The 22894-nt window shown below is 36.0% G+C and overlaps 1 protein-coding gene and 1 long non-coding RNA gene across 10 annotated transcripts; one reads left to right on the top strand and one right to left on the bottom strand.

Moving 5' to 3' along the window:
- The first annotated feature begins 4740 nt into the window (after positions 1-4740).
- LOC121264032 (methyltransferase-like protein 2) lies at positions 4741-19773 on the top strand. Of its 9 annotated transcripts, XM_041167070.1 has the most exons (15): positions 4741-4921; positions 5032-5134; positions 5256-5309; positions 5342-5499; positions 13777-13835; positions 14749-14810; positions 15546-15867; positions 16163-16394; positions 16859-16998; positions 17354-17387; positions 17868-17943; positions 18475-18652; positions 18745-18834; positions 18969-19068; positions 19351-19773. In XM_041167070.1, exons 7-15 carry the CDS (start codon positions 15583-15585, stop codon positions 19491-19493), a joined length of 1278 nt encoding a protein of 425 aa, XP_041023004.1. In that variant the 5' UTR covers positions 4741-4921; positions 5032-5134; positions 5256-5309; positions 5342-5499; positions 13777-13835; positions 14749-14810; positions 15546-15582; the 3' UTR covers positions 19494-19773. The 9 variants fall into 9 exon arrangements, with proteins under 9 accessions (XP_041023004.1, XP_041023001.1, XP_041023002.1 ...); XM_041167067.1 differs by lacking the exon at positions 14749-14810 and having other exon boundaries at positions 5365-5499; XM_041167068.1 differs by lacking the exon at positions 14749-14810 and having other exon boundaries at positions 5346-5499.
- LOC121264034 lies at positions 9169-10066 on the bottom strand. Its single transcript, XR_005940443.1, has 2 exons — positions 9759-10066; positions 9169-9674 (listed from the first exon to the last, which is right to left on the bottom strand). It is a non-coding gene; the product is annotated as an uncharacterized LOC121264034 (long non-coding RNA).
- Positions 19774-22894: the final 3121 nt, after the last annotated feature.

Here is a 22894-nt window from a genome sequence, read left to right as displayed (position 1 = left end):
ACTCTAAAATAGTTGTCCACAATTACGACCAAGATCTGATCGGATAAACATAGCAACTATGTTCTTTGCTTATGCTCCACATCAAACTGACAAACTAGTAATCTTGACAAACTAGTAAACACAGCCAACTAGTGAAAGTAATCTTGACAAATTATAGTAACACAAGATATACCACCAGCTTCATTGCAACATCCTTACAAACTGTCCACTTGTCTTCGCTTCCAATCTTGTCGAAATCCTCCATCCGAAATATTAGCCACTCAAAATACTGGGTTGAAACCAAATCTGAAAAATGGTAGAGTAAATATATTGAAAGCCATAATGAGAAAAATTTGGCTAAAGATAAAGCAGCAAAAATAGCTAGGAGTTGGAAGAATACCATCATAACATCATCAGAAAAGGAACACAAACATTGTAATGATGAAACTTTAATAGTCAAAATACTCCATTACACCAATCTGCGCATAACAAGTAGACATAATTGCTCTAGAAACAAATCCCATAACTAAATATTACAAAGTAGTCCAAGAAAAAAACTAAAATACAGTAAACTTTAACATCTTAAGGAAGAAAAGAAACTAGAAGGTTCAAAAATTCTTAAAACATTCTTTCTCCATAAACTACACCACAACCTCTCGGAAAGGTACAAAAATCCTTAAAACATAGCATATCCACAAACTACACCATAGCATCAAGATGTCACACGTCTAATATAACTAAACCTTTCACAAGTGAGCAACAGAGATGATGAGTGTATTATTGGCAAGTAACTAGACACAAGTCTAGATAAGGCCCCAATCAAAGCTTATACTTGAACAAAAATACAAAAAATGTTCCCTAGAGGCAAGTATGAAGTATGGCCACGCTATTGAAAAAAATCCATTCATTCAACTACACATATTATATTTTGCATACAAATTTGAAAATGGCAAATGCCGAATGATATAGGTTTATATATATAGATATTTTTCGGAAAAATATGCCTTCTACCCACCACAAATTACCGCTCCTTTTCATTTTACACCTTACTACATAAGTTCCAATTTTGGACCCAAAACTACTGGTATCTTTCACTCTATACCCTCAATTCAAATCTAACTGTTAATTTTTTTAAAAAAAAAAATAAGTAGGAGTTAGGCCTGAAAACACCATAGAGTTATTGAGCCATTCCTAATTGCTTCGCCTATGTCATCCCCAGCAACTCAAATGTCTGAAAACTCTTAATAAGGTATATCTGAGATTATCAACAATTTCGGGTACATAAAGCTCCGTGAGTTAAGAACCATCAGTGAATGCAGTTTCAAAGAAAAAAGGTCAAAATCATTACTCAGACTGTTTTCAAAAACTAAACAAAATTACTAAACTTAAGAACAATAAAAAAAAAATCAATAAAAAAGGAAAAATAGAGACCCTTTCACAAAACTAACAGTAATCGAACAAATATTTAATATCGAACGGCCAAAAGATTTTAGCATCCAAAATAAAGGAAAAATAATAATAATCAAAAGCTCCAGTACCTATAGTTTAGGAATAGAAAAATTCTTGGTATATATCAGCCGTTGCGGGGATGGCCATTGCGGGATGGTGCTGGGCAGGCGACGCGACGCGGGTGCTAGGGCGACGCAGGATGTGTAAATTCGAGGGGCGACGGAGGAGGAATGAGGGGCGGCGCAGGACAGAGGGATGGGCGGCGCAAGGTGGCGCTGGACCCAGTGATGGCCGTCGCGGGGTGGTGCTGGGCGACGCAGGTGTGCAGACGCGGGATGAGCCTAGAATTCGAAATGCATTAAGTATTTGGGTAGAACGAGCGTTAGATTAAATAAATAAATAAAAAAGGACAACTAAGGTGTGCTACGGCTCAGTCGTGAACAGTAGCTGATCCGTCGAAGAATTCATGTTCGAATATGACTGTAAAAAAAGTTTTGTAACGATCTTTTTTAACAATTTGAATTTATCAAAAATCACTTTTTATATCAATTTTTGAAAATGCTATGGCATTATAAAGAGAAAATAATATATATATATATATATTTTATTATGAATCATATAACGAATCCATTGTAATAATTTATTTAATAGTTTATAATTAATGACTATTCTAGGAACTCTCTGCTCTAATTCTACCTGCTTTTAAATATAAAAAACAACATAACTCTATAGTGATTTCTTCTTCTTATTAATCTTTTTATTAATAAATCACTAATTTTATTTTTACAACGTTCTAAAAATTTATTATTTATTTGTATTGGCTTGGCTTTAATAGGGATATTTTTCTCCATAAACTCTCTGTCATATGTAATTTAACTATATATTTTTTTCTATTCCGAAAAGTATTGGGCACATTAGAGCATATTTCTTTATCTATTATTGTCTTAAAATTATGAATTTTTTGAACCAATAATGGGTCTGCCAATTCTTCTTCAATTCTTTTATATTTGAATTATTGTTTAAGAAAATTTATTTGTTTTTCTTTCATACTAACTTTGTGTTATGTCAAAAAATTAATTTTTTTGATTAATGAGGTATTTTTCAAGGAATTTATTTCTTTTGAAAAAGGTAGAATTAGGAAGTTAAATTGAATTTTCTTATCCTAATATATTAGTGAAAATTCATTCATATGTTACAGAAAAATGATATAATAAAGTAAATAATGAATTTCCTAATATTACCTTAGTGTAAATATTTTTTACCAGAATAAATGTAGTTTTAAAACAAATTCTATTATTATAAATATGTTCGTTTAATAATTTATAATTTATACTTAATTTTGTATCGTTAGCTTAGAATAAGGTTTCGTTTGTTTTTTTCAAAGTATTTGGAAGTTATTAATCATTATTGGATGAAGTTCAAATATGCTTCAATATCTAATAATACAACTGTTGTGAAAGAAAAGTTTTGATTAATGAAGATCGTTATTTCAGTATATCATTTTTAAAAATTTATCCTATCAAGAGTGTTAATAAAATTATTTGTTTCTTCGTCGACGATTATTGTCCATGAATTTTCTTATTTTTCTAGATTATGGTATTATTATTTTTAGCTATTTTTAATAATATAATTTCTTATAATATTTGTTCATTTGAGACTTTTAATTTGAAATTAGATGTTTTCAAATCCTTAACTTATTATTTTATTTCATTAATTTCTTGCTGTAAATCTTGTAACGTAATCTTTTGTTTTTATGTCTTAAATCTATTAACTATTTCTAAAAAATTGTAGGGTGGTTGAGACCCCGAAGTTGTCTATATAATTTTTTGTATCAAAAGTGTGTTTTGATTTTATCAAATAATCTTTTATTTTTTGTGGATCACTAATCTTGCCTATTAATTCTAAGATAATATCTTGATATTTTAAAAGAACATTAATAATTTTGTTACATATACAATTATCTTTATTTAAGTAATAACATACATGAACTGATTTTTCATTATCTTCTAATTCTGTATCACAAGATTTTTTATCATCATCATTTGATTTTATGTTAAAATTCTACTTATTTAAATGATTTTATTTCTCCTAAAATATATTTATTAGAATTCATCATTTTATTTTATGATGAAAAATATTATTTTTAAATCAATAAAATAAAGTTAAATTTTAAATATAGTCACATTCTATTTTATTTTCATTTTTTTACTTCTTTTATTTAATTTATTTTCATTTTCTCTATATTTAGGTTGTGTTTGGGTAGTGAGGTGATCTCAGATAGTCTATAAATTATACTAAAAAATGTAATAAAAAATAATGATAGAATATTAAATAGTAGTGAATAATAGTGAAAAATAATAAAAAGTAATAATAAAATAATGAATAATAGTGGAGTATTCTAAGAATAAGATGTGATGAAATGAAATGAGATCATATGAAAATTTTATATCTCATTTAAGGCTCCAAACCTGCCCTAATTTTTACCCTCGAATCAAAGTTAAGAACGAGTAGGATTGAGTTTTTACAAAACCATAATCCCCCATTCTCTTTCCCTCTCATTGTCGGTTCCACTCTCTCCCTCTTTCCTGAGAGCACTAGCCATTGCCGAGTTTAAATCCAAATTTTAGCTTTTTTGAGTTAAAACTCCTGCATTGCTCTAGCTAAAAGGATATTTGTGAAACTTTGAGCTACAGTAATTTAGAGTCCTTAGTTATATTTGGAGAGTCACTCTAGAAGGACCAAATTAATATTTTATGATTTTTCTATCCAACTACATCTCTCTTTTATTATTAAATCTTAATATTAATACAAAATATTAAATATTAAATGCAAGTTTATTTACAAAATATTAAATGTTAATATCAATACAAGTGTATTTACAATATAAGAATTTTTTTAAATATTATTAAAATATATAATATTATATTACTATTTTGACTTTAGGATGGCTAGTCAAAATTAGATTAATCTCTTAAAATATTAATTTTTTTTAAATATTATTAAAATATATAATATTATATTAATATTTTAACTTTAAAATGACTATAAATTGGTCTCATTTGTTTTCATAGATGAGATGAAATAAGATGAGTTAAGATTAAAGTTAAAAAATTGAATAAAATATTGTTAGAATATATTTTTTAATTTATTTTTATTTTAAAATTTTTAAAAATTAAATTATTTATTTTATTTTATATAAAATTTTAAAAAATTATAATTATAAGATAAAAGATTTTTAAAATTTTCAAAATTTTGAATTTTAATATTAAAAGCAAGCCAGGTATCTTTAAAAATTTTGGGCAAAACAGTTAAAATTTGGAATTGGTAATATTGCCAATGCTCTGATCTGTCTCTTTCTCTCCTCGTTCCAAACAAAAACACACTCTCTCGGCTTCTCCCCCTTCCCCGTGAACCGCTGCAAGCCACCACACGAAAAGCCCAGCTCAGCCACCGTGGGAAACAGCCGCCGTAGTTCAACCTCCGCGAGCCACCGGTAAGTCCTCTCCTCCGCCTCTCTCTCTCTCTCTCTCCGCCTCTCTCTCTCTCGACTTCCGTTCTCCTCCGCCGCAGCACAGCCCACGTCTCAGCCGCCGTGAACTGTAGCATCAGGCGCCGAGAACGAAATCCGAGCGACAGTACCGTGGATGAGCTCTCTTTAACGCCGCCGGAGAAGCTCCTAGCTCCTCCGTGCCCAGCGGCCACCACCGTGAGTTCCTCCCTCCCCATCTCAGCTTCTCTCTCTCCATCTCTCCCTCCGACAGCCTTTTCCCCCCTCCGCATCTCACTCCCTCTGTTCTCTCTCTCTCTCTCTCTCTCTCTCTCGGTAGCCATCTCTGCGCCGCTGTGTGCCACCAGGCCGTCGTCGAGCTCCTCTGCCGTCGGTAAGTGCTTCTTTCCGTCCTACATGGCCAAGGGAGGCCGCCACACCTCTTCCAGCCGTGTACCACAAGAATGACGGCAGAAACCGTGAAGCACCACCTCAGCAACACCTCGAGCCACTGCCAAGCTGCACGTTTCCCTCTCTTCGCAGCCGTGAAACACTAGTGCACGCCTGCCTCAGCCCTTAATCCGGTACAATATTTATTCCGTTATCTCATGGATTACTATGTTTATGTAGTCGAGTTGGTGTTGTATTTTAATGCGTGGGCAGAGGAAAATTACATATATTTTATTGGGGTTGTATGGAGCCATCGGTGGAGTTTATAAACCATTGCAGTAGTGTTTGTGTTGATGTAGAAACCGTATGGACAGATTTTAGCTTCAATTGAGATTGTTTCCATGTAATGCTTATAAGTGGTGTTTAAGTATTTAAAACTAGTTGTAATTGCATATTTATGCTTGGTTTTGGTTGATTGATGTTTGGTTTTGGTTGTGATAGACTGAGAAGAAGTGAGGTGTGGTTGGGATTGAAATGGAGTTGTTAGTGAAGCATGGAGATTGTGAAGTATGGGGTTGTGTTGGTTTGTTCTATGTGGAGTTTAATTGGAACTTGGATTGAGTATGTGTGTTGTATGTATTGTTAAGAAGCTTATTGATTGAACATAGTAATTGTGAAGGTTAGGATTGTTTGGAGCCATGAATGAAGCTTATAAATCTTTGTGAATTGTAATTGTGTTGGATTAATGTACATGGGCAGCAAGTATGCTAGCATGTTTTATAAATTGAGTTGTGTATATGGAAGGGTGGAGTGGAATAATGTAAATTGATACTACATGTTGAAGTGATATGTTGATTAGGATTATTTTTGGTGTGTGTATGAAGCTGGAAAGACCAATTGTATGTTGGTTCAAGTGGCTGGACAGATTGTGTTCAAACTGGTTTTCTTGCATTTTATGTTGTGTGAGATATATGATGTATAGTTGCAAGATGGTAACATTTTGGAGATTTATGAATGCTATTAAGTAGCATAAAAATTGTATAAGGACACTCTGGTGTATTAAATATGTTGGTTGTGATAAACTATGAGGAAGTGATGTATTGATTAGGAACTTGTTATGGAGTATGTGTGCTTGTGTTGGATGGTAATTTGGAAATATGTATGTATTTCTAAGAGGCTTATTGATTGAGTAAAGTATCTGTGAAGGTTGGGATCTTATGAAGTTATGAATGGAGCTTGTAAAGCTTTGTGATTGTGTTGGTTTGTCGTATGTTTTGTTTTTTGATAAGTAAGAGGTAAATTTCATTGATACGAATGAAATAGGCATAACCCGTGTACACAGGAAGTATACAAAAGAACACCTAAATACATTCTAGGAATGATAAATTAAGGACAAAAAATCATGAGCATTGTTCCCATTAAGTACAATAGCAGAAAACCAAAGCAATAGTGTGTATAAAAAAATTCTGAAGCTCCGCCATCGTGCGCTCCCTATCTTCAAAGCAACGCTCATTCCGTTTCACCCAAATTCACCACATAACACAGTGGAATCATCTTCCAAACTGTTGCCACTTGATGACAGCCTTGAATCTCCGTCCAACCAGCCAGTAAATCAACCACCCTTAGAGGCATTACCCAAGCGACGTCAACTCTTATGAAGATCTCATCCCGCAATACCCTTGTTACCTCATAATGCAATAATAAGTGATCCACAGATTCTCCTTTTTTTTACACAAGTAGTACCAATCTATCACAATGAATCCCCTCTTTCTCAAGTTGTCTGTGGTCAAAATCTTCTCAAAAGCAGCAGTTCAAACGAAGAAAGCTACTTTAGAAGGCACACGAGATCTCCAAATATTCTTCCAAGGGAATGGAACATTACGTTGTGATACCAAAATTTTGTCATAATCCCGGACTGTAAACTTCCTGCTGCATTTGGACCTTCATTGCATCCTATCCCCCTGTGCCGTATTGTTTCCCGTGGAGTATATCAACCTAAAAAATTCTGAAACAGTGTGCAGTTCCCAATCATGAATATCCCTATTAAATAGGACATTCCACTGGTGGGAACCATGAGAAGAGACCGACCCTCAGATCCTTCACGGAGGCATCCCTGTTAGTTGCAAAACGAAAGAGATCTGGAAACGCCCTATCAAGAGCGCAATCTCCACACCAAATATCTTGCCAAAACTTGTTCTGGTGCCCTGTCCAGCCACAAAATGGGTGCGGTTTTCTAAACTCTGCCATCCCCTCCTAATAAATTTCCATAAGCCCACGCCATACTCCTCCTCACTTCGTTGGAGCACCAACCCCCCCAAGTACTTCTGTGTCTAGCATCTATGATTTCCTTCCACAGTGAATCCCCCTCCACGTGGTACCTTCATAACCATTTCTCCAATAAAAGCTTTATTGAAAATCTTCAAGTTGCACACTCCTAAGCCACCATTCGAAATTGGGGAACAAACTTTCTTCCACTTAACAAGATGGCTTTTCGGTTCCTCCCCCATTCCCCCTACCAAAATGCCTGAAATAATTTCTCAATCCTATTTGCCACCCCTGCAGGCAAAGGAAATAGAGATGAAAAATAGGTGTGGAGGTTAGATAACGTGCTCTTAATTAAGGTGAGTCGACCCTCTTACGATAAATATAACCGTTTCCAACTAGCCAACCTTTTCTCTTCTTTCTCCACAACCCTATCCCAAATCTCACTAGCCTTAAAGGTTTCTCCCAAGGGTAGGCCCAAATATTTAATAGACAAGGATGACACTTTACAATCCAATAGGCTCACTAGGCTATTGAGACCAGGCACCACATCCACTGCAACCATCTCGGACTTACCAAGGTTTACTTTAAGCCCCGAAACGGCTTCAAAGCATAACAAAAGTGCTCATAAGTTTTGAATCTGGCCGTGGTCCGCTTCACAAAAAAGGAGAGTATTATCTGCAAATAGGAGATGTGAGATTAAGATAAAGCCATTAGTACCCTTACCCACCGAAAATCCAGATAACAAACCACCACCCATAGCAGCCTTCACCATCCGACCACGTGCCTCCATGACGATAACAAAAAGTAGAGGAGACAATGGGTCCCCTTGCCTCAAACCACAAGAACTGTTAAAAAAACCAGTAGAGGTGCCATTAATTGATACCGAGAATCGAGCAGTAAAGATACAATGTCGAATCAATGAAGTCCACCTATCACCAAAGCCACACCTCCCAAGCAAATATAAAAGAAAATCCCAATTCACATGGTCATAAGCCTTTTTCATGTCAAGCTTGCATAGAATACCCGGAACTCCCTCTCGTAGCCTATGATCCAAGCACTTATTGGCAATAAGGACCGAATCAAGAATTTGTCTTCCCCAAACAAATGCATTTTTAGGCTGGCTTAGTTTATTTGCGAGAACTTTCGAAATGATCTTGTACACACCACTCACAAGACTTATGGGGTGGAAATCCTCAACTGCTGTAGCCCCCTGTTTCTTTGGTATGAGGGCAATGAACGTCGCATTGAGACATTTCTCAAATTTCTTGAAAGAGTGGAATTCAAAGAAAACCTGCATAACATCACATTTCACAATATCCCAACAATTTTGAAAGAATCCCATTGAAAAGCCATCCGACCCGGTGCTTTATCCTTCGCCATGCCGCAAATGACCTTATGAATTTTAGTTTCATCAAAAGGTCTTTCCAACCAACTCGCACTCCGCGGGTCAATAGACTCAAACAACAAACCATCAAGCTTTGGCCTCCAGCAAGCCAATTCCATGAGGAGGTTCTCATAATAAGGTACAATATGGTCTTCTATTTCTCGCCGGGGGGGGGGGGGGGGGGGGGGGGGGGGGGGGGGGGGGGGGGGGGGGGGGGGGGGGGGAGAGCACTTGAGTGGAGCGTCTCAATAACATTGCTACGCCTATGTGAATTAGCCATTTTGTGGAAAAAATTTGTACATTTATCACCTTCCCTTAACCAAAGTGCCCTGGATTTTTGGCGCCACGAGGTCTCCTCCTTCAACAACACCCTTTCCAGTTCTGTCACAACTGAACTCTTCCTCAATAATGCTTCCTCCGAGGTATCTCCTGATACTTCCCTCCCTTCTAACTCCTGTAGCTCCTCCATGAGGGTAGTCTTCTGGTCATCAATGCTGCCAAAGACTTCCAAGTTCCACTTTTTTAGGTCTTGCTTCAGAGCCTTTAGCTTACCTGCAAGAATGAAACTGGGAGTACCTGTGAACTGATAAGAAGATCACCAAGAATGGACCTTCTCTGAGAAACCCTTAGCTGTTAGTCACATATTTTCAAACTTGAAATACTGGCATCTCCCATGAACACCTTCACAATCTAACAAGATAGGAAAATGGTTTGAGCATACTCGGGGTAATCATTTTTTACCAAACTCCGGAAAGTGAGCCTCCCACGAAGGGGAGACAAGAAATCTGTCTAATCTGGACCAACCCCGGCTATTTGACCATGTGAACTCACCCCCAACAAGGGGAAGGTCCATGAGGTTCAAATCAAATATGAACTCAGAGAACTCCTCCATGGCTGAGGAGTTCCGATAGCGACCCGATCGCTCACTGGGAAAGTGGGTAATATTGAAATCCCCATCCATGCGCCACAGCACATCCCATAAATAGTATAGGCCCGCCAACTCCTCCCAAAGTCTTCTCCTATCTCCATCCATGTTTGGCCCTTAGGTGCCTACAAAAGCCCACTCCCACCCATCTTCAACATTTTTAAATAAGCTAGTGATCGAGAAATTTCCAATACATCAACTGCCTCCACCACTCTCGTCCCACATCAGAAGAACGCCACCTGAAGCTCCCCTAGAAGCCAAATAAGACCAGCCCATAAAAGGGCACCCCCACAAATGACGAATGATTTTTCTATCAATAACATGCAACTTGGTTTCTTGGAAACACAAAACATCAACCTTCTACGACCGCAACAAATATTTTATGCGAAGGCGCTTGTTGCGTTCATTAAGCCCCCACACATTCCAAGAAAGGATCTTAGGTTTCATTAACAAAAAGAGCACCCCTCCCTTGCAATCTATCCTTTCCACCACTCCTCCCATTTGCTGCATAATTAATGGTACATTTGAGCTTTTTGAGTTCACTATCTCTCTTTGTGGCTGACTTCAAACGAGTATCTTCAATAGCTATAAGGAGGGCTCTAAACTGCTCTTCGAAGGCAACACAAGAAATCCCAAGAATAGTTTGTAACTCCTCAACTTTCTTAAACACCCACTCTGATATACACCTCTCTAAGTTTAGACTGTGAGATATTGTGCATAGTGGGGTTGGTTCATCAGTTCCCCTGTCATTGCACACTCCATCATAGGGTATCAATTGCAGGTTCGAGTCATACAACACCCCTCCAGCTACCTCCTCCATTCTCGGGTTGGCAGAGAAATTTGGGCCATGACTGGGTGCCAGGATCAGACCAAGATTGTTGCCCATCTCCATGTAGCTACCCTGATGGCCCTCTCCTCCACTATCCGATAAATTTTCTGATGCAAGAATACCCATAAAAGAGGTTGAAGCCTTTGTCGATTCAATCTATGGATACCCCCTTGGGATGGTAAGTTGTCTGACACAAGACTACCAATCAAAGAGGCAAAAGCCTCAGGCAACTCAGTCTGTGGATACCCCCTTGCGATAGTCACTTCACCCATGGCCTCATTGAAGCTCGCCACCCCCTTGTCTATAGAAATTGCCACTGGCACTATTAACGGCGAGGTAGCAACAGTTGAGGCACCAGTTGCCTCCGTCGACCCTGTTTGTACTGGTCCCGGCACCTCGGCGACAAGCGGGACGATACTGGTGCTAGACGCACCCTTCTATCCTGAGAAAACACCTTGGGTGCTCGCTGGCGGCAAAGAAACGCCCGTCGGTGGCTCCACCACCTTCTAGAAAGACCCTTGGCTCGTCGTCGGCGATGGTGGCTGATCCCCGTGCGCCAATGGGCCTGCTGCATCACTCCCCTTCCGTCTCCTCCACACGGGGCCTGCATGTGGGTTAGGGCCTTGTTGGGCCATGGGCTGGGTCCCGACGCCTAGGCCCAGACCCATTATTTCCTTCCCTTTAGAATTCTACTGAAGTCCATTTACTTTCCGCTGAAGCCCATTGGCCTTCCTTGAAAAAAACCTCCCATTCGTTTGTCTCTTCATCTCATACAAAACAGACTATTCCTTTTCCTTAGTCAGACCGACATCGTCCTGCCATCTTCCACCATACTCTGAGCATATACAGAAACAACACCACTACATGACTTTTGCAGACCTACAACTCTCGGGCAGGCCAATACATCAGAGCTACCTCTCCCTCTGACACCTTCACGACTGGGTTGTTGGAGTGCCTCCCTATACGACCGAGGCTGGTGGTGCTGTTGAGGTACCATCGTCCTTTGCTGTGAGCTTTTCTCTTCCAGCTTCCCTCAACACCTCTGTTAGTTTCCAGATTTTGTTATGTGGACTTGGTATATGATTATATTGGTCTTGAGGTCAAGTGGCTGTTTATGTGAAAGAAGTTGATTAAGATGGAGACATGAATCAAGGATAATCGCTTAAGTTTGGGGCTGTTCAAATGAGAATATGATTCCTCTTTCCTAATTTTGTTTTTGGGGATTTTGCTCAGTAAGTCAGCTCCTTTTTTTTTTTTTTATAGTTATAGTAAGTCAGCTCTTAAGTCTTTCCTTTTCTTTAATCCCGTGGTCAACTTGGGTAGTCCCAACTTGTACTTTGTAGGCCACTAATAATCCTAGTGTATTGTTGAGCAACAAAGCATGTTAGTAACTTTATAAATTAGATTATGTGTATGGAAGTTTGAAGTGGAATGCTGTGAATTGGTGCCAAGTATTGAAGTATGTCATGTATTGAATTGACTAGTGAAGCTTGGAAATCCTGTATATATGTTGATGATTCTAGTATGGACAGATTTGTGTACTCTGAACGTATTGTGTAAGGATGAATCTTGTAAAACCAAATGAATGCTTTAAATGAATTGTATGTTGATCTTAGGTGATAAAAAGGGTAGGGTACTTGTGTAAATTGATTAGTTAAATGTGTTAGACAAATTTGTGTACTTTGAATGTATTATGTATGGATGGAGTTTGTAAGAACAAGTGGATACTTAAATGGATTGTATGTTGATCTTAGGTGATAGAGGGGTTATGGTACATGTGTATGTTTGGTGGATTGTATATGTACACTTGTTTTGGATTGTGTTATATGTTTGTATGTGAGGAAGTGAAAGAGAACTTGAGTTGATGTTGGATTGGGTTGTGTATGTATGGAGGAAGGGTATTGTATGAGGAATGATATTGTATTTGTAGTTTGGATCTAATGATGAAGTGAGACTAATTTGTAAGGCTTGTTGAGTGTTGGTTTGGAGGTTAAAGTAAAGCATGAGAGCTCACTTTATTAGTTAGAAATGAAGTTAGGCTTTTAAGTTCATAGTTTAGGCTTAGGATTTATGAAAATGATTATAGTTCAAGGACTGAATGGTGGCTTGTATAAGTGAAATGAAATGGATATTATGAATACCTAGAGGTGTAAGTTTGTACAATTAGAAGGCCATGAAGAAGTATGCAAGTAAATAGTTGATGGTGATTACTTGGACGATGACTAGTCTAAGTGAAGGAAATTGTAAAGAATGAATTCAAGGATTAGATCACGTGGAAGGAAAGACACTAAGAGTTAAGAGTAGTTTTATTATGCAAGTTCTAAGTTTAATGTTCTTATGTACATGAAAAGGAAATATTTGTAAAAAAAAATGTAAATGAAAAGGAAATGATGTAAAGTCTGTTGTATAGTCTGTTGTATACAACAAACTATACAACCTCTCTCCCTGCAGGAGTCCACCACAAACCATCTTCATGCTGAATATTCGGACGCCATGAATACAATAGACTATACAAATCTACAAGATTGGTGTTGCATGTGTAAACGTGGGGGAGAGTCTGTGAATCATCTACTTTTACATTGTGAGGTTGCTAGGTCTCTTTGGCATGAGGTATTTCAAAGAATGGATCTAGCCTGGGTGATGCCAGAATTTGTGGTGGAGATGTTGGCGTGCTGGATCTCCATTCGAGGGGTACAACAGATCAAAGCGGTTTGGAAAATGATTCCGATTTGTATCATGTGATGCTTGTGGCAGGAGCGCAATGAGCGGACATTTGAAGACAGAGAGATCTATGGCAGAGCTTAAAATTTTCTTTTTTAGGACTCTTTGTACTTGGGTAATTGCTGTGGACTTCAATGGCATGAATCTTCATGATTTTTTAGCCTCTAATGCGCCTATGTAGATAGGGCATAATTTCTGTAACTGGCAGTTGGTGCCCATTTTTAATTAATAATACTTGTTTACTTATAAAAAAAAAGTTATGAATGCATGTAGGTTGCCAAAGGAAATACTTGTAAAAAAAAAATGTAAATGAAAAGGAAATGATGTAAAGTTATGAATGCATGTAGGTTCTCATCTGACATGCACATGAATGGACTGCATGAAATGAAAATGGCATGAAGTCCAGGTAAGTATTATGTTCATAATCATACTCTTCTAGAGTTTTCTAAATGTTATGAAAATGAAAATGAATTGTTTCTCTTTATGCAAATGAAATGAAATGCTTTTATAAGAAAATTGTTTCTTTTTATGCAATGAAAGAAACATAAATGTTTTCTATGAAATGAAATGATGTTTTGCGAAAGTATGCTAAGGTATTAATGTTTTAAAGTATATGTATGTAATGACCTTCTTTGGAAGCCCCCTTTTTATGCATCCCAAAAATAGTTGTATGCATGTGAAATAGATTTTATATATAATACTTATTGTATTTATGTTCCATGAAATGAAATGATGAGGTTTTATGCTTTATGTTATGAAATGATATTGTTTTATAAAATGAAACGGACTGATTAATGAAAAGAATGAAAAGAAAAGTACTGGAAGGAATGAATGAAAGGACAAGAAATGAATTGATGTTTTAATGTATGAAGTTACGTAACAACCATGTCTGAATGAATTATGGTACTAAATGAGGGCATATTGCAATGCCGGGTAAGTAGTACTGGTAGTGCACCCAGTGCTACTCTCTTGGTTGAGGGATTCCCAACCCGCGGCCATGAGTGGAATAGGGTCCAAAAGACTGCTAAGCCCAACACACGGGGCGTAATAGTGTGTACTGGCTAAAGGAAAGTGATAACAATTAATTGAATGTATGAAATGATTTAGTTGCTTTAGGAAAGAATGTACAAGGTGAGAAATGTTTTTGAGTAATGAAAATCCACCTTGTAATATTTTCAAAGTAAAGAAATGTTTAATATAAAATATGTAGAGGAATGATAAATACATGAATGAAAATCTATGTTAGTATATTTTTACAGTATGAAGTAATGCTTACTGAGTATTCGACTCATTTTGTTTTTATGCGTGCCCCACCTAAGAACGAAATGAGGACGAAGCATTAGGACGGACATTGCCCAAGGAAAATGTGACAGAAACCTAGGCAAGTTTTAATAAATGTACAAAATCATGTTTTGTAAAATGACTATTTTAATTTAAAGAATTCTGCTATAAACTCTTATTTAAATTTACAAAGCATGTTTATCTTTTAATTATGGAATCTTTTATATCCTAGGGAGGAAATGGAAAATTTTAAAAAGTTTAGTAATTCCCGTCTTATTTTCTAAAACTATTTCTAAAAGTCTCATCACAAGGATGGGCGTTACAGGGTGGTATCAAAGCAAAATCCAAGTTATGAAAGATTCTATAAACTTTTCAAAATAAAAGAAAGAAAATTTTTTTACAAAGAAAGAAAACCTTTGAAAATAAAATAGAAAGTGAAGGAAAGTCTAAGTTGAAGTCCTCCCAAGGCCTGCCCTGTTCTGCAGTAACTATATGAAAGGTTTGTGTTTTTATGTTAACCCCACCTTATAGGAGTAAATTTCAAACAGAGGCAGTGCCATAAATTTATGGCCTTTAAGCACTAATGTGCTAGTTCACATTCTTCGTAACAAAACCACAACTTAAAAAAATAAAGGCAATTGAATAAGTTATAATAGTTATGCCTATCAGATAACACCTATCTGTAAGTTACATAACCAGAAATGGGCATCTTATAATTGACTGTAAAAAAATTTGTACCCTAATCATTTATCCCTCTTATCATTAGATTGCTAAGAAAGTTGAGACAAATAAAAGGAAATATATATCTTATATTGTTCTGTTTTTTATCAGACAGAAGAAAATTCTACCTGTTTATAGAGACCAGCGAATCAATGGAGCACCCGAAAATGGGTGACGGGCTTTCTCCGTTTTTGAATTCTGGTATCTACCAGTTCGAAAACTCAAACGCAGTTTTCATTGACCCGGTTCGTGTCATGAACTGCTCCTACACCCACTTCCAGGTTTCCCCTTCTGCATACTATCCTCGTTTCTTTGAATCCAAGCCCTTGGCTCAAGAATCTCGGGTTTCATCTTCTAGTTCTAGAAAGCGAAAGCGGAAGGGGAAGAAACCACACTCTCTCAATGATAGAGAAAAGGCTGCCGAACAACGACACCAGGTAAGTATTGACTCTTGTTGTTTGGTTCTGGTGGAAGTGTTAGTAGGGAAATTTTATTGCAATTGCTATTATGAATGTGGTTTAGTTTTTTTTTTTATGAATAGTGATTTAGTTGAGACTAGCTTTTTGAGTTTGGAGACCATGAGCATGTTGAAGATGCGAAATTGTATGCCGTATTTTGTATACGTATAGATACACATGCTTGAGTAGTTGATGAAGTAGTAGTAGGTTAGTGCTTCTAGAGGGTTGTGGTGGTGATTGTGGGTTGTGACTTTGGCTGTGCATGTGGTTGCAGGAAGCAAGGCCTTTCTTACTGAAGGCACACAAATGCTTGCTGAGAGCTACCGCTCTTTTGGAGCTAATGAGCAATATGCGGAGTGATTCCGAGTCTTTGCAAGAATGTGGGGACTTGGTATCGCCCAGTGTTCCACAACAATCTTTTGTTAAACTGGGACAGGACTGGCATGCTCCTTTCTATGAGATTATTCTTGATTTCCATCAGTATGAGAAGCTGAATGTTGACAAAGGTGGTTTCTTAATCATGAAATGTTGTATTATTTGTACTTAACTCCATTTCCTCCTCTCTAATATAGATTTTGCTTCTGTATAATAGAAAACAGGACAATAAGATATATATTTCTTTTTATTTGTCTTGATTTTCTTAGCAATCTAATAATAAGAGCGATAAGTGATTAGGGTACAAATTTTTTTACAGTTGATTATAAGATAGCCCATTTCTGGTTATGTAACTTCCAGATAGGTATTAACTGGTAGGCGTAACTATTAGAATTTATTCAATTGCCTTTATTTTGTTAAGTTGTGGTTTTGTTACGAAGAATGTGAACTAGAACATTAGTGCTTAAGGGCCATAAATTTATGGCACTGCCTCTCTTTGAAATTGACAGGCTAGATTTTTAATCTTCTGCTCCGTTGCACTCGTGAAGCTCTTTACCGAATCTCTGCCAACTCATGCTCTATTCTTAATTTTCAGGGTCAATGATAATGCAATATAGTGAACAAAAAGTGCACCCTCTCTTTAATAACTTAGTTCTGAATGAGACGGGTCATGATGTGGAGGCAGAATTTCTGAGCAGTCGATTTGTAATACCTCGAAAGAGTTGCTTCTACATGGTATTTTAACTTATTACTCTTTTTTTTATCACATGGAATACTCCCTAAATTATTTTATGTTCTGTTGGCCTTTGGAATGTCTATGTTTGCATTTGCAGCTTTTATTCCCTGAGGAAAGATGAAAAAGTATCTCTTTTGTAGTGTTGACCTTTTTTCACCTAGTTTCATGAAATTCTTTTTCATTTTCAGCCAAAGATGCACTTTAAACAGTTTCTCATCTTCACTTACAATGAATATAGTGTTGTTTCAACGAGCAAACTTGCTCTTAGTTTCTTTCCTACTAGTTGCTAAGTGCTTAGATTCATTTCAAGTGTCTTACATGTCTTTATATGTTTTGTTTTCTGTCATGTGGAAGTCTGATCTCGAGCAGATTCACAGCCTGATTCCTGGTAATGATTGCGATAAGTAGTTAATTATTTTGTCAAGTATGTTTTAAACGTGTAAGCGGCTTAGAACTGTGGCTAACAGCTCCAAGATAATTGTTTGTATTGCCATCTATTTATCTCTCCTGCTAACTTCCCCTTCTCAACCCGTATCTTCTTTGTTCTGGAAACACGTCTTCCTATTTTTCTAATTCTATTCTTTTTGCCCAATTGATAAATTGCAAAAGTTCAATGGTTACTTGAGTTGAAAGTCATGTGTGGAATTTGTTGGTTGGTGGGAACATCCTCAGCATGTTATCGTGTCCTTTTGGACCTCTTAGCTACCATTACCACCTGTTTAGCTTAGTTATTAGCATCTTATCACTATACATTATAATCTAAGTTTGGTCTTTCCAATAGATTTTATCAGTCTTTTGGTAATTAAATCAGTAAAGTCTTGCCAATTATACTTACTAAATTTTAGAGGATGTTTAATCTTTTATGCAGCTGAGTCTTGTTGTGGCTTCAATCTTATAGTGGTCGATCCACCATGGGAAAATGGAAGTGCCCGTCAGAAATCAAGGTATTTCAGATCTTTGAGCTTGTATACATGCTCCCTAGCTTTACAAAATCGGCAAGTTTCTGGAAATTCATCTATGAGTATCCTGTAAATGCACTCATTGGATTAAGACTCTTCAAAAACAGCACTTCTCTTAACGTAGCATAGAGATAATTTATGTAGAGATACTTAGCATTGCCAATTGCATTATTTTGAAGGGAAAACTATGAGAATGCAAGGAATTGTTTGATCAACAGATCTAAGTGGAGAAAAAACTCTCATCTTTAACTTTTGTTAGATCCATCTATGCAATCAAAATGGAGTATAGATGGCTGATGGAAATTTTTTGGCTTTCTAATCCTCACACGTTGAGGCTTGGATGGGATTCAGTTATAAAAGTTGATAGTGATTATAGGTATGTGTTAATATGGTATGAGATGCAAAGCCTAGAGCTGCTATTTTTCTCTATCAAGTTTTATAAATTCTGAGTTAAACAGGGTTCTAAGGAATGTGCATAATCGCTATATCCATTTTGTGGTTTCCTTGCCATTATAGGTACCCAACTTTGCCGAACCGTTATTTTCTGTCTCTTCCTATCAAGCAACTTACGCATGCAGATGGAGCACTTGTGGCTTTGTGGGTGACCAATAGGGAGAAACTGCGTGGTTTTGTTGAGAAAGAGCTATTTCCTGCCTGGGGAGTTACGCATGTGGCCACTTTTTATTGGTTGAAGGTGATCTTTGTCTGTCTCCACCCCTGGGAATATAACTTGAGTGAATATGTGAATTATTATGCCAATATTATGGCTTTGCTCGAGTCTTGTAGGTGAAAGCAGATGGCTCGTTGATTAATGATTTAGACCTCTTTCATCATAGGCCATATGAATGTCTTCTATTGGGCCACTGTCATAGGGAGGTGAGCCCACATAGTGCAGTTGATCCTGCCATTCCTTTGTGTTGCCTTTTGGGTCTGGGTTGTTTAGTTTTGATATATTTATATGCTTATTAAAAAAAATTCATGTCTGTCACTTTTGCTGTTGATCCTTGCAGGCCATGGATTCTGAGTGCCTGTCTAAATTTAAACCTGTACAACATAATCAGATAATTATTAGCATCCCCGGAGCTTACTCAAGGAAGCCTCCGATTGGAGGTACTTGTCTTCTTGAATATGAATTATTAATATTCAAATCAGGAAAAATTCTACATATCGCACTTCTATGTCACTGATGAGCTGGCATTGCCAATCAACTTTTGAGTTTTTCTTAAAAAATAAAAATAAAAGATGATGTGATAAAAGTGGCACATTATGTTTACATGATGGGATGTTAGTGTCATGAAAGTGCGGTATATAACATTACTCTTCCATTGCTTACCGAGAATATGAATATATTGTTATTTAATTCTGAAGTAAATTCAATTGTATTCTGTTTAGGGCTGCTTCCAGAGTATTTTCCAGGGTTCAAGCCTACTCGATGTATAGAACTATTTGCTAGAGAAATGACTTCTGGATGGACTTCTTGGGGGAATGAACCACTTCACTTTCAAGACTTGAAATATTTTAATAGGAATGGATGATCAGCACATCTGGATAGAGGCTTCTTTGGTGGAAACAACTTATAGGGGCCTCAAACTGGCATTGTTCTTTTAGAATGGTTAATAAAAGTAGGATCCATAAAATTTTAGCATGTTTTGTGATATTTATCTTTTTTTGATTTGTTATTATTTGGTTTATGGGAAGCCTCAAATTTAGGTCAGGCATAAGAGAAGGTTGAGAGCATAGTGGCTGTTTTGTTGCTTAGCCGCCTTTGCAACATAAATCTAAGGGTAGTGCTACACTGCCATTCAAGTTTGTCCACTTGGTATGCCTTCTAATGCAAATTGTATATTTTTTTTTTTTGCCTTTCTTTTAAATATTTTTTAAACATTTTTAAAAAATAAAAATATTAATACACTAATAGTCATTTTTTTAACCATTAAAAAAAATTAAAAAAAATAAAATAAAATGTATGAGCGGTTAAATCGAAGGGGAAATTTAGGTGATACAGTATCATTTTTCTAAATATAAAGCAAAATATTAAAACCCTCCTTATCTTTGCAATATAAATCCTCAGGAAAATCTGAAAACCAATTGGATCTGTTAAAATGGACACTCATGAAACATCAATTTTGTCTAATAAATATCTCAAAAAAGCTAAAATTTTATGGATCCCATAATTTCTCTACAGTAGTGATGATAAGTTGATGACAAAAATGGTTGATAGCAAGGAGAGCTTTTATTTTAAGATGAGGTTTCGTTTGGTTACTCAATTCACTTTAATTTATCTCAACTCATCATTACAATTTTTTTTAAATTTCAATACAAAATATAATAAACAATTCAACTTTTTTAAATTTTAAAATAATAATAATATTTAAAAAATAATATTCTAATAATATTTTATCATTTCAACTTAACTCAGTTTAACATTTAAACGCAACCTTAATTCATTCATTTCCGATTCTTTAATTTTTTAAAAATATAGTTTAGATTAAATCAATTTACGTAGAAGTCTAGACATTTCATACAAAAATTATTATCTGCCAAACGATAATAATTTTACATAAAAAGTAAATGTTTTTATTTTTTTGAAATTGGAGACGTACCAAATGGGGAAATCATTAAAAGAATTGTGTTCATAAGAAAAGAACAGTCTCAATAGATTAGCCAAATGTAAAAAAAAAAAAAAAAAAAAAAAAAAAAAAAAAAAAAAAAAAAAAAAAAAAAAAAAAAATTTGAGAGTTATTAGATTAGGCAAAGCAATTTGAAAGTTAATTTTTGCTATAGTATATTTAAAACAAAAATAAATCAAATATTTTTTAATAATAATCTTATTATTTTTTAAAACGTTTAGGCGGTATTTTTACATTTTATAATTATATTTAAAATTATTTTTTTTATTATCACTTTTAGAACATCTCTCTTTTCCCGTTTATTTCCCTCTCAAAAAACCTTTTACTGCAGAGAACCGCTTCCCAGCGGTCGGGCTGAGAATCTCACTAAATCAGCCCTCTATTCAACTGAAGCCAGATAGGAAAATACACGGTAATTTGAATACGCTTACCCACAGAGAATCAAAGAGTCGTATGCCCTCTCAGCCCTTTCCCTTCGAGACCGACCCTCTCTGCCCCTCTCTTCCTCGCTGCCTCTCGTTGCACCGCCTCAGTCCGACGCCGACGCAGAAGCCGAGCAAGTGCCCCTCTGTAAATCGCACCGCCATATTTTCCTTGCTGCCCCTCTCTTCCTTCTCATTTGCACCGCCCCTCTGTGCCCCTCTCTTCGTCGCTGCCTCTCTTTGCACCGCTGCAATCTCAATCCGACGCCGACGCAGCTCAGAAAGTCCGACGCCGACGCAACCAATTACTCACACAGATTTCATGGCTAACACTCAGGTATGTGTTTGATTAAATGTCACAATGGTGGTGGGTGGAAGCTGATTTCTTTGAAACACCTAAACAAACCATAAATTACACTCATTCCTACATCTTATTCCACACTCTCTGTTTAATACATTTGCAAATTCACTACAAACAAACCATACATTGCAGGTTTTTTGATTTGCTTGTTTTTTTAGTGTTGGTTTTCTTTCCTAGAAATTGACACTGCACAAGTTAAGACTAATGATTCACTTGTTATGGACAAAAAAATAAAAAAAAAGATCAGTTGAGAAAATATAGTAGAAATAGACAGTTCAGTATGATGATAGAATTACCATTCTCGATACTACGTTTTGACAAGTTCTGGAAAAACTTGGTCATTATGTTCTCTGTCATGATTTTTATAAGTTCTAATGTCTCTGGGTGTTGAAAGCATTTCTTTACTATGCTTTCCATGCCTATATATTATAAAAAATAGTATCTGATTTGGTGGTTGCATAAAGACACCTTTCGAAGTTCATTCTAATTTCTAATCGAACTCTTTTAAAATATAATCAGCCCAGAAAAAGATAAATATGTATAAACATAGCTTTTGCTTGTATATATAAACATAAAATCTATAAAAGAAAATTTGTATCATCGACTTCTTTAGTTTTTGTGGGCAGTTTTTGTTTGTTTGTTAATCTCTGGTGTGTATTAAATGTGTCCTGTCTCTCCTTTTGTTATGTGTTGTGTCCAGCATATTTTCAATGAGCTCTTGCTTGTTTCAGTTTTGTGTTGTATTGGTCAGTCGCTTGGTGAAGTGTGTTGTTTCTTGTTTCAGAAAATTAGAGATGATATATTTTTCTTGTTTTTGACAGTTACTTCTCGATGAAGTAGCTCTTGTATATGTCCCATATACTTGGGCTCTTGCCTATTCTTATGGTCAATAAAATCTTGTTTACCGATAAAAAAAGAATTGCAATGAAGAAAGGAGTGGTAAGTTTTTTGAAATTTTTATGATTTTATTTTTCTAAATAAGAGGAATGATGATGTGCCAAATAAGACATAGGTGACGTGAATTGCATTGAGTTTTTAACCGAATTCAATTAAAGAAAAAAGAAAAGAAAAGCTATGCTCAAAACTTAGGACCTAATAAATAATTGTCTCAATTGATTATAACTTCACGCTAGCTTAAACTTTAATGGTGATGGTAATTTTCTTTCTTCTTTTTTACAAAATAGATCTTTGTTTCTTCCGTTTCACCGAGTAGCGAAACGAAAGAATACTAGGGTTTTACACCTATTAGGATGTACTCCTTACTCGAGTGTTGAGGAAGAATACTGGGGTTTTACTCCCTTTTGTGGGTGTTTCTACAATCACAAACAGTAAAACCCTAGCATCTCTCTCCTGTCCATACATCTCCAATTGTCTCTTCTAGGTAAGTTTACCAATAATTCTCTTGTACATTTTATTCTTTTTTTTTCTTTTAATTTTGTTTATACAGAATTTGTTTTAGTTTCCTGGAACAGCATTCTCCAATCACTATGTATAGAATATGAATATATTGTTATTTAATTCTG

Source organism: Juglans microcarpa x Juglans regia, chromosome 5D, assembly GCF_004785595.1.
Source record: "Juglans microcarpa x Juglans regia isolate MS1-56 chromosome 5D, Jm3101_v1.0, whole genome shotgun sequence".
In the NCBI taxonomy this organism is placed as follows: Eukaryota; Viridiplantae; Streptophyta; class Magnoliopsida; order Fagales; family Juglandaceae; genus Juglans; species Juglans microcarpa x Juglans regia.
The sequence above is the reverse complement of the archived record's forward strand: the minus strand, read 5'-3'. Positions and strand labels throughout refer to the sequence as shown.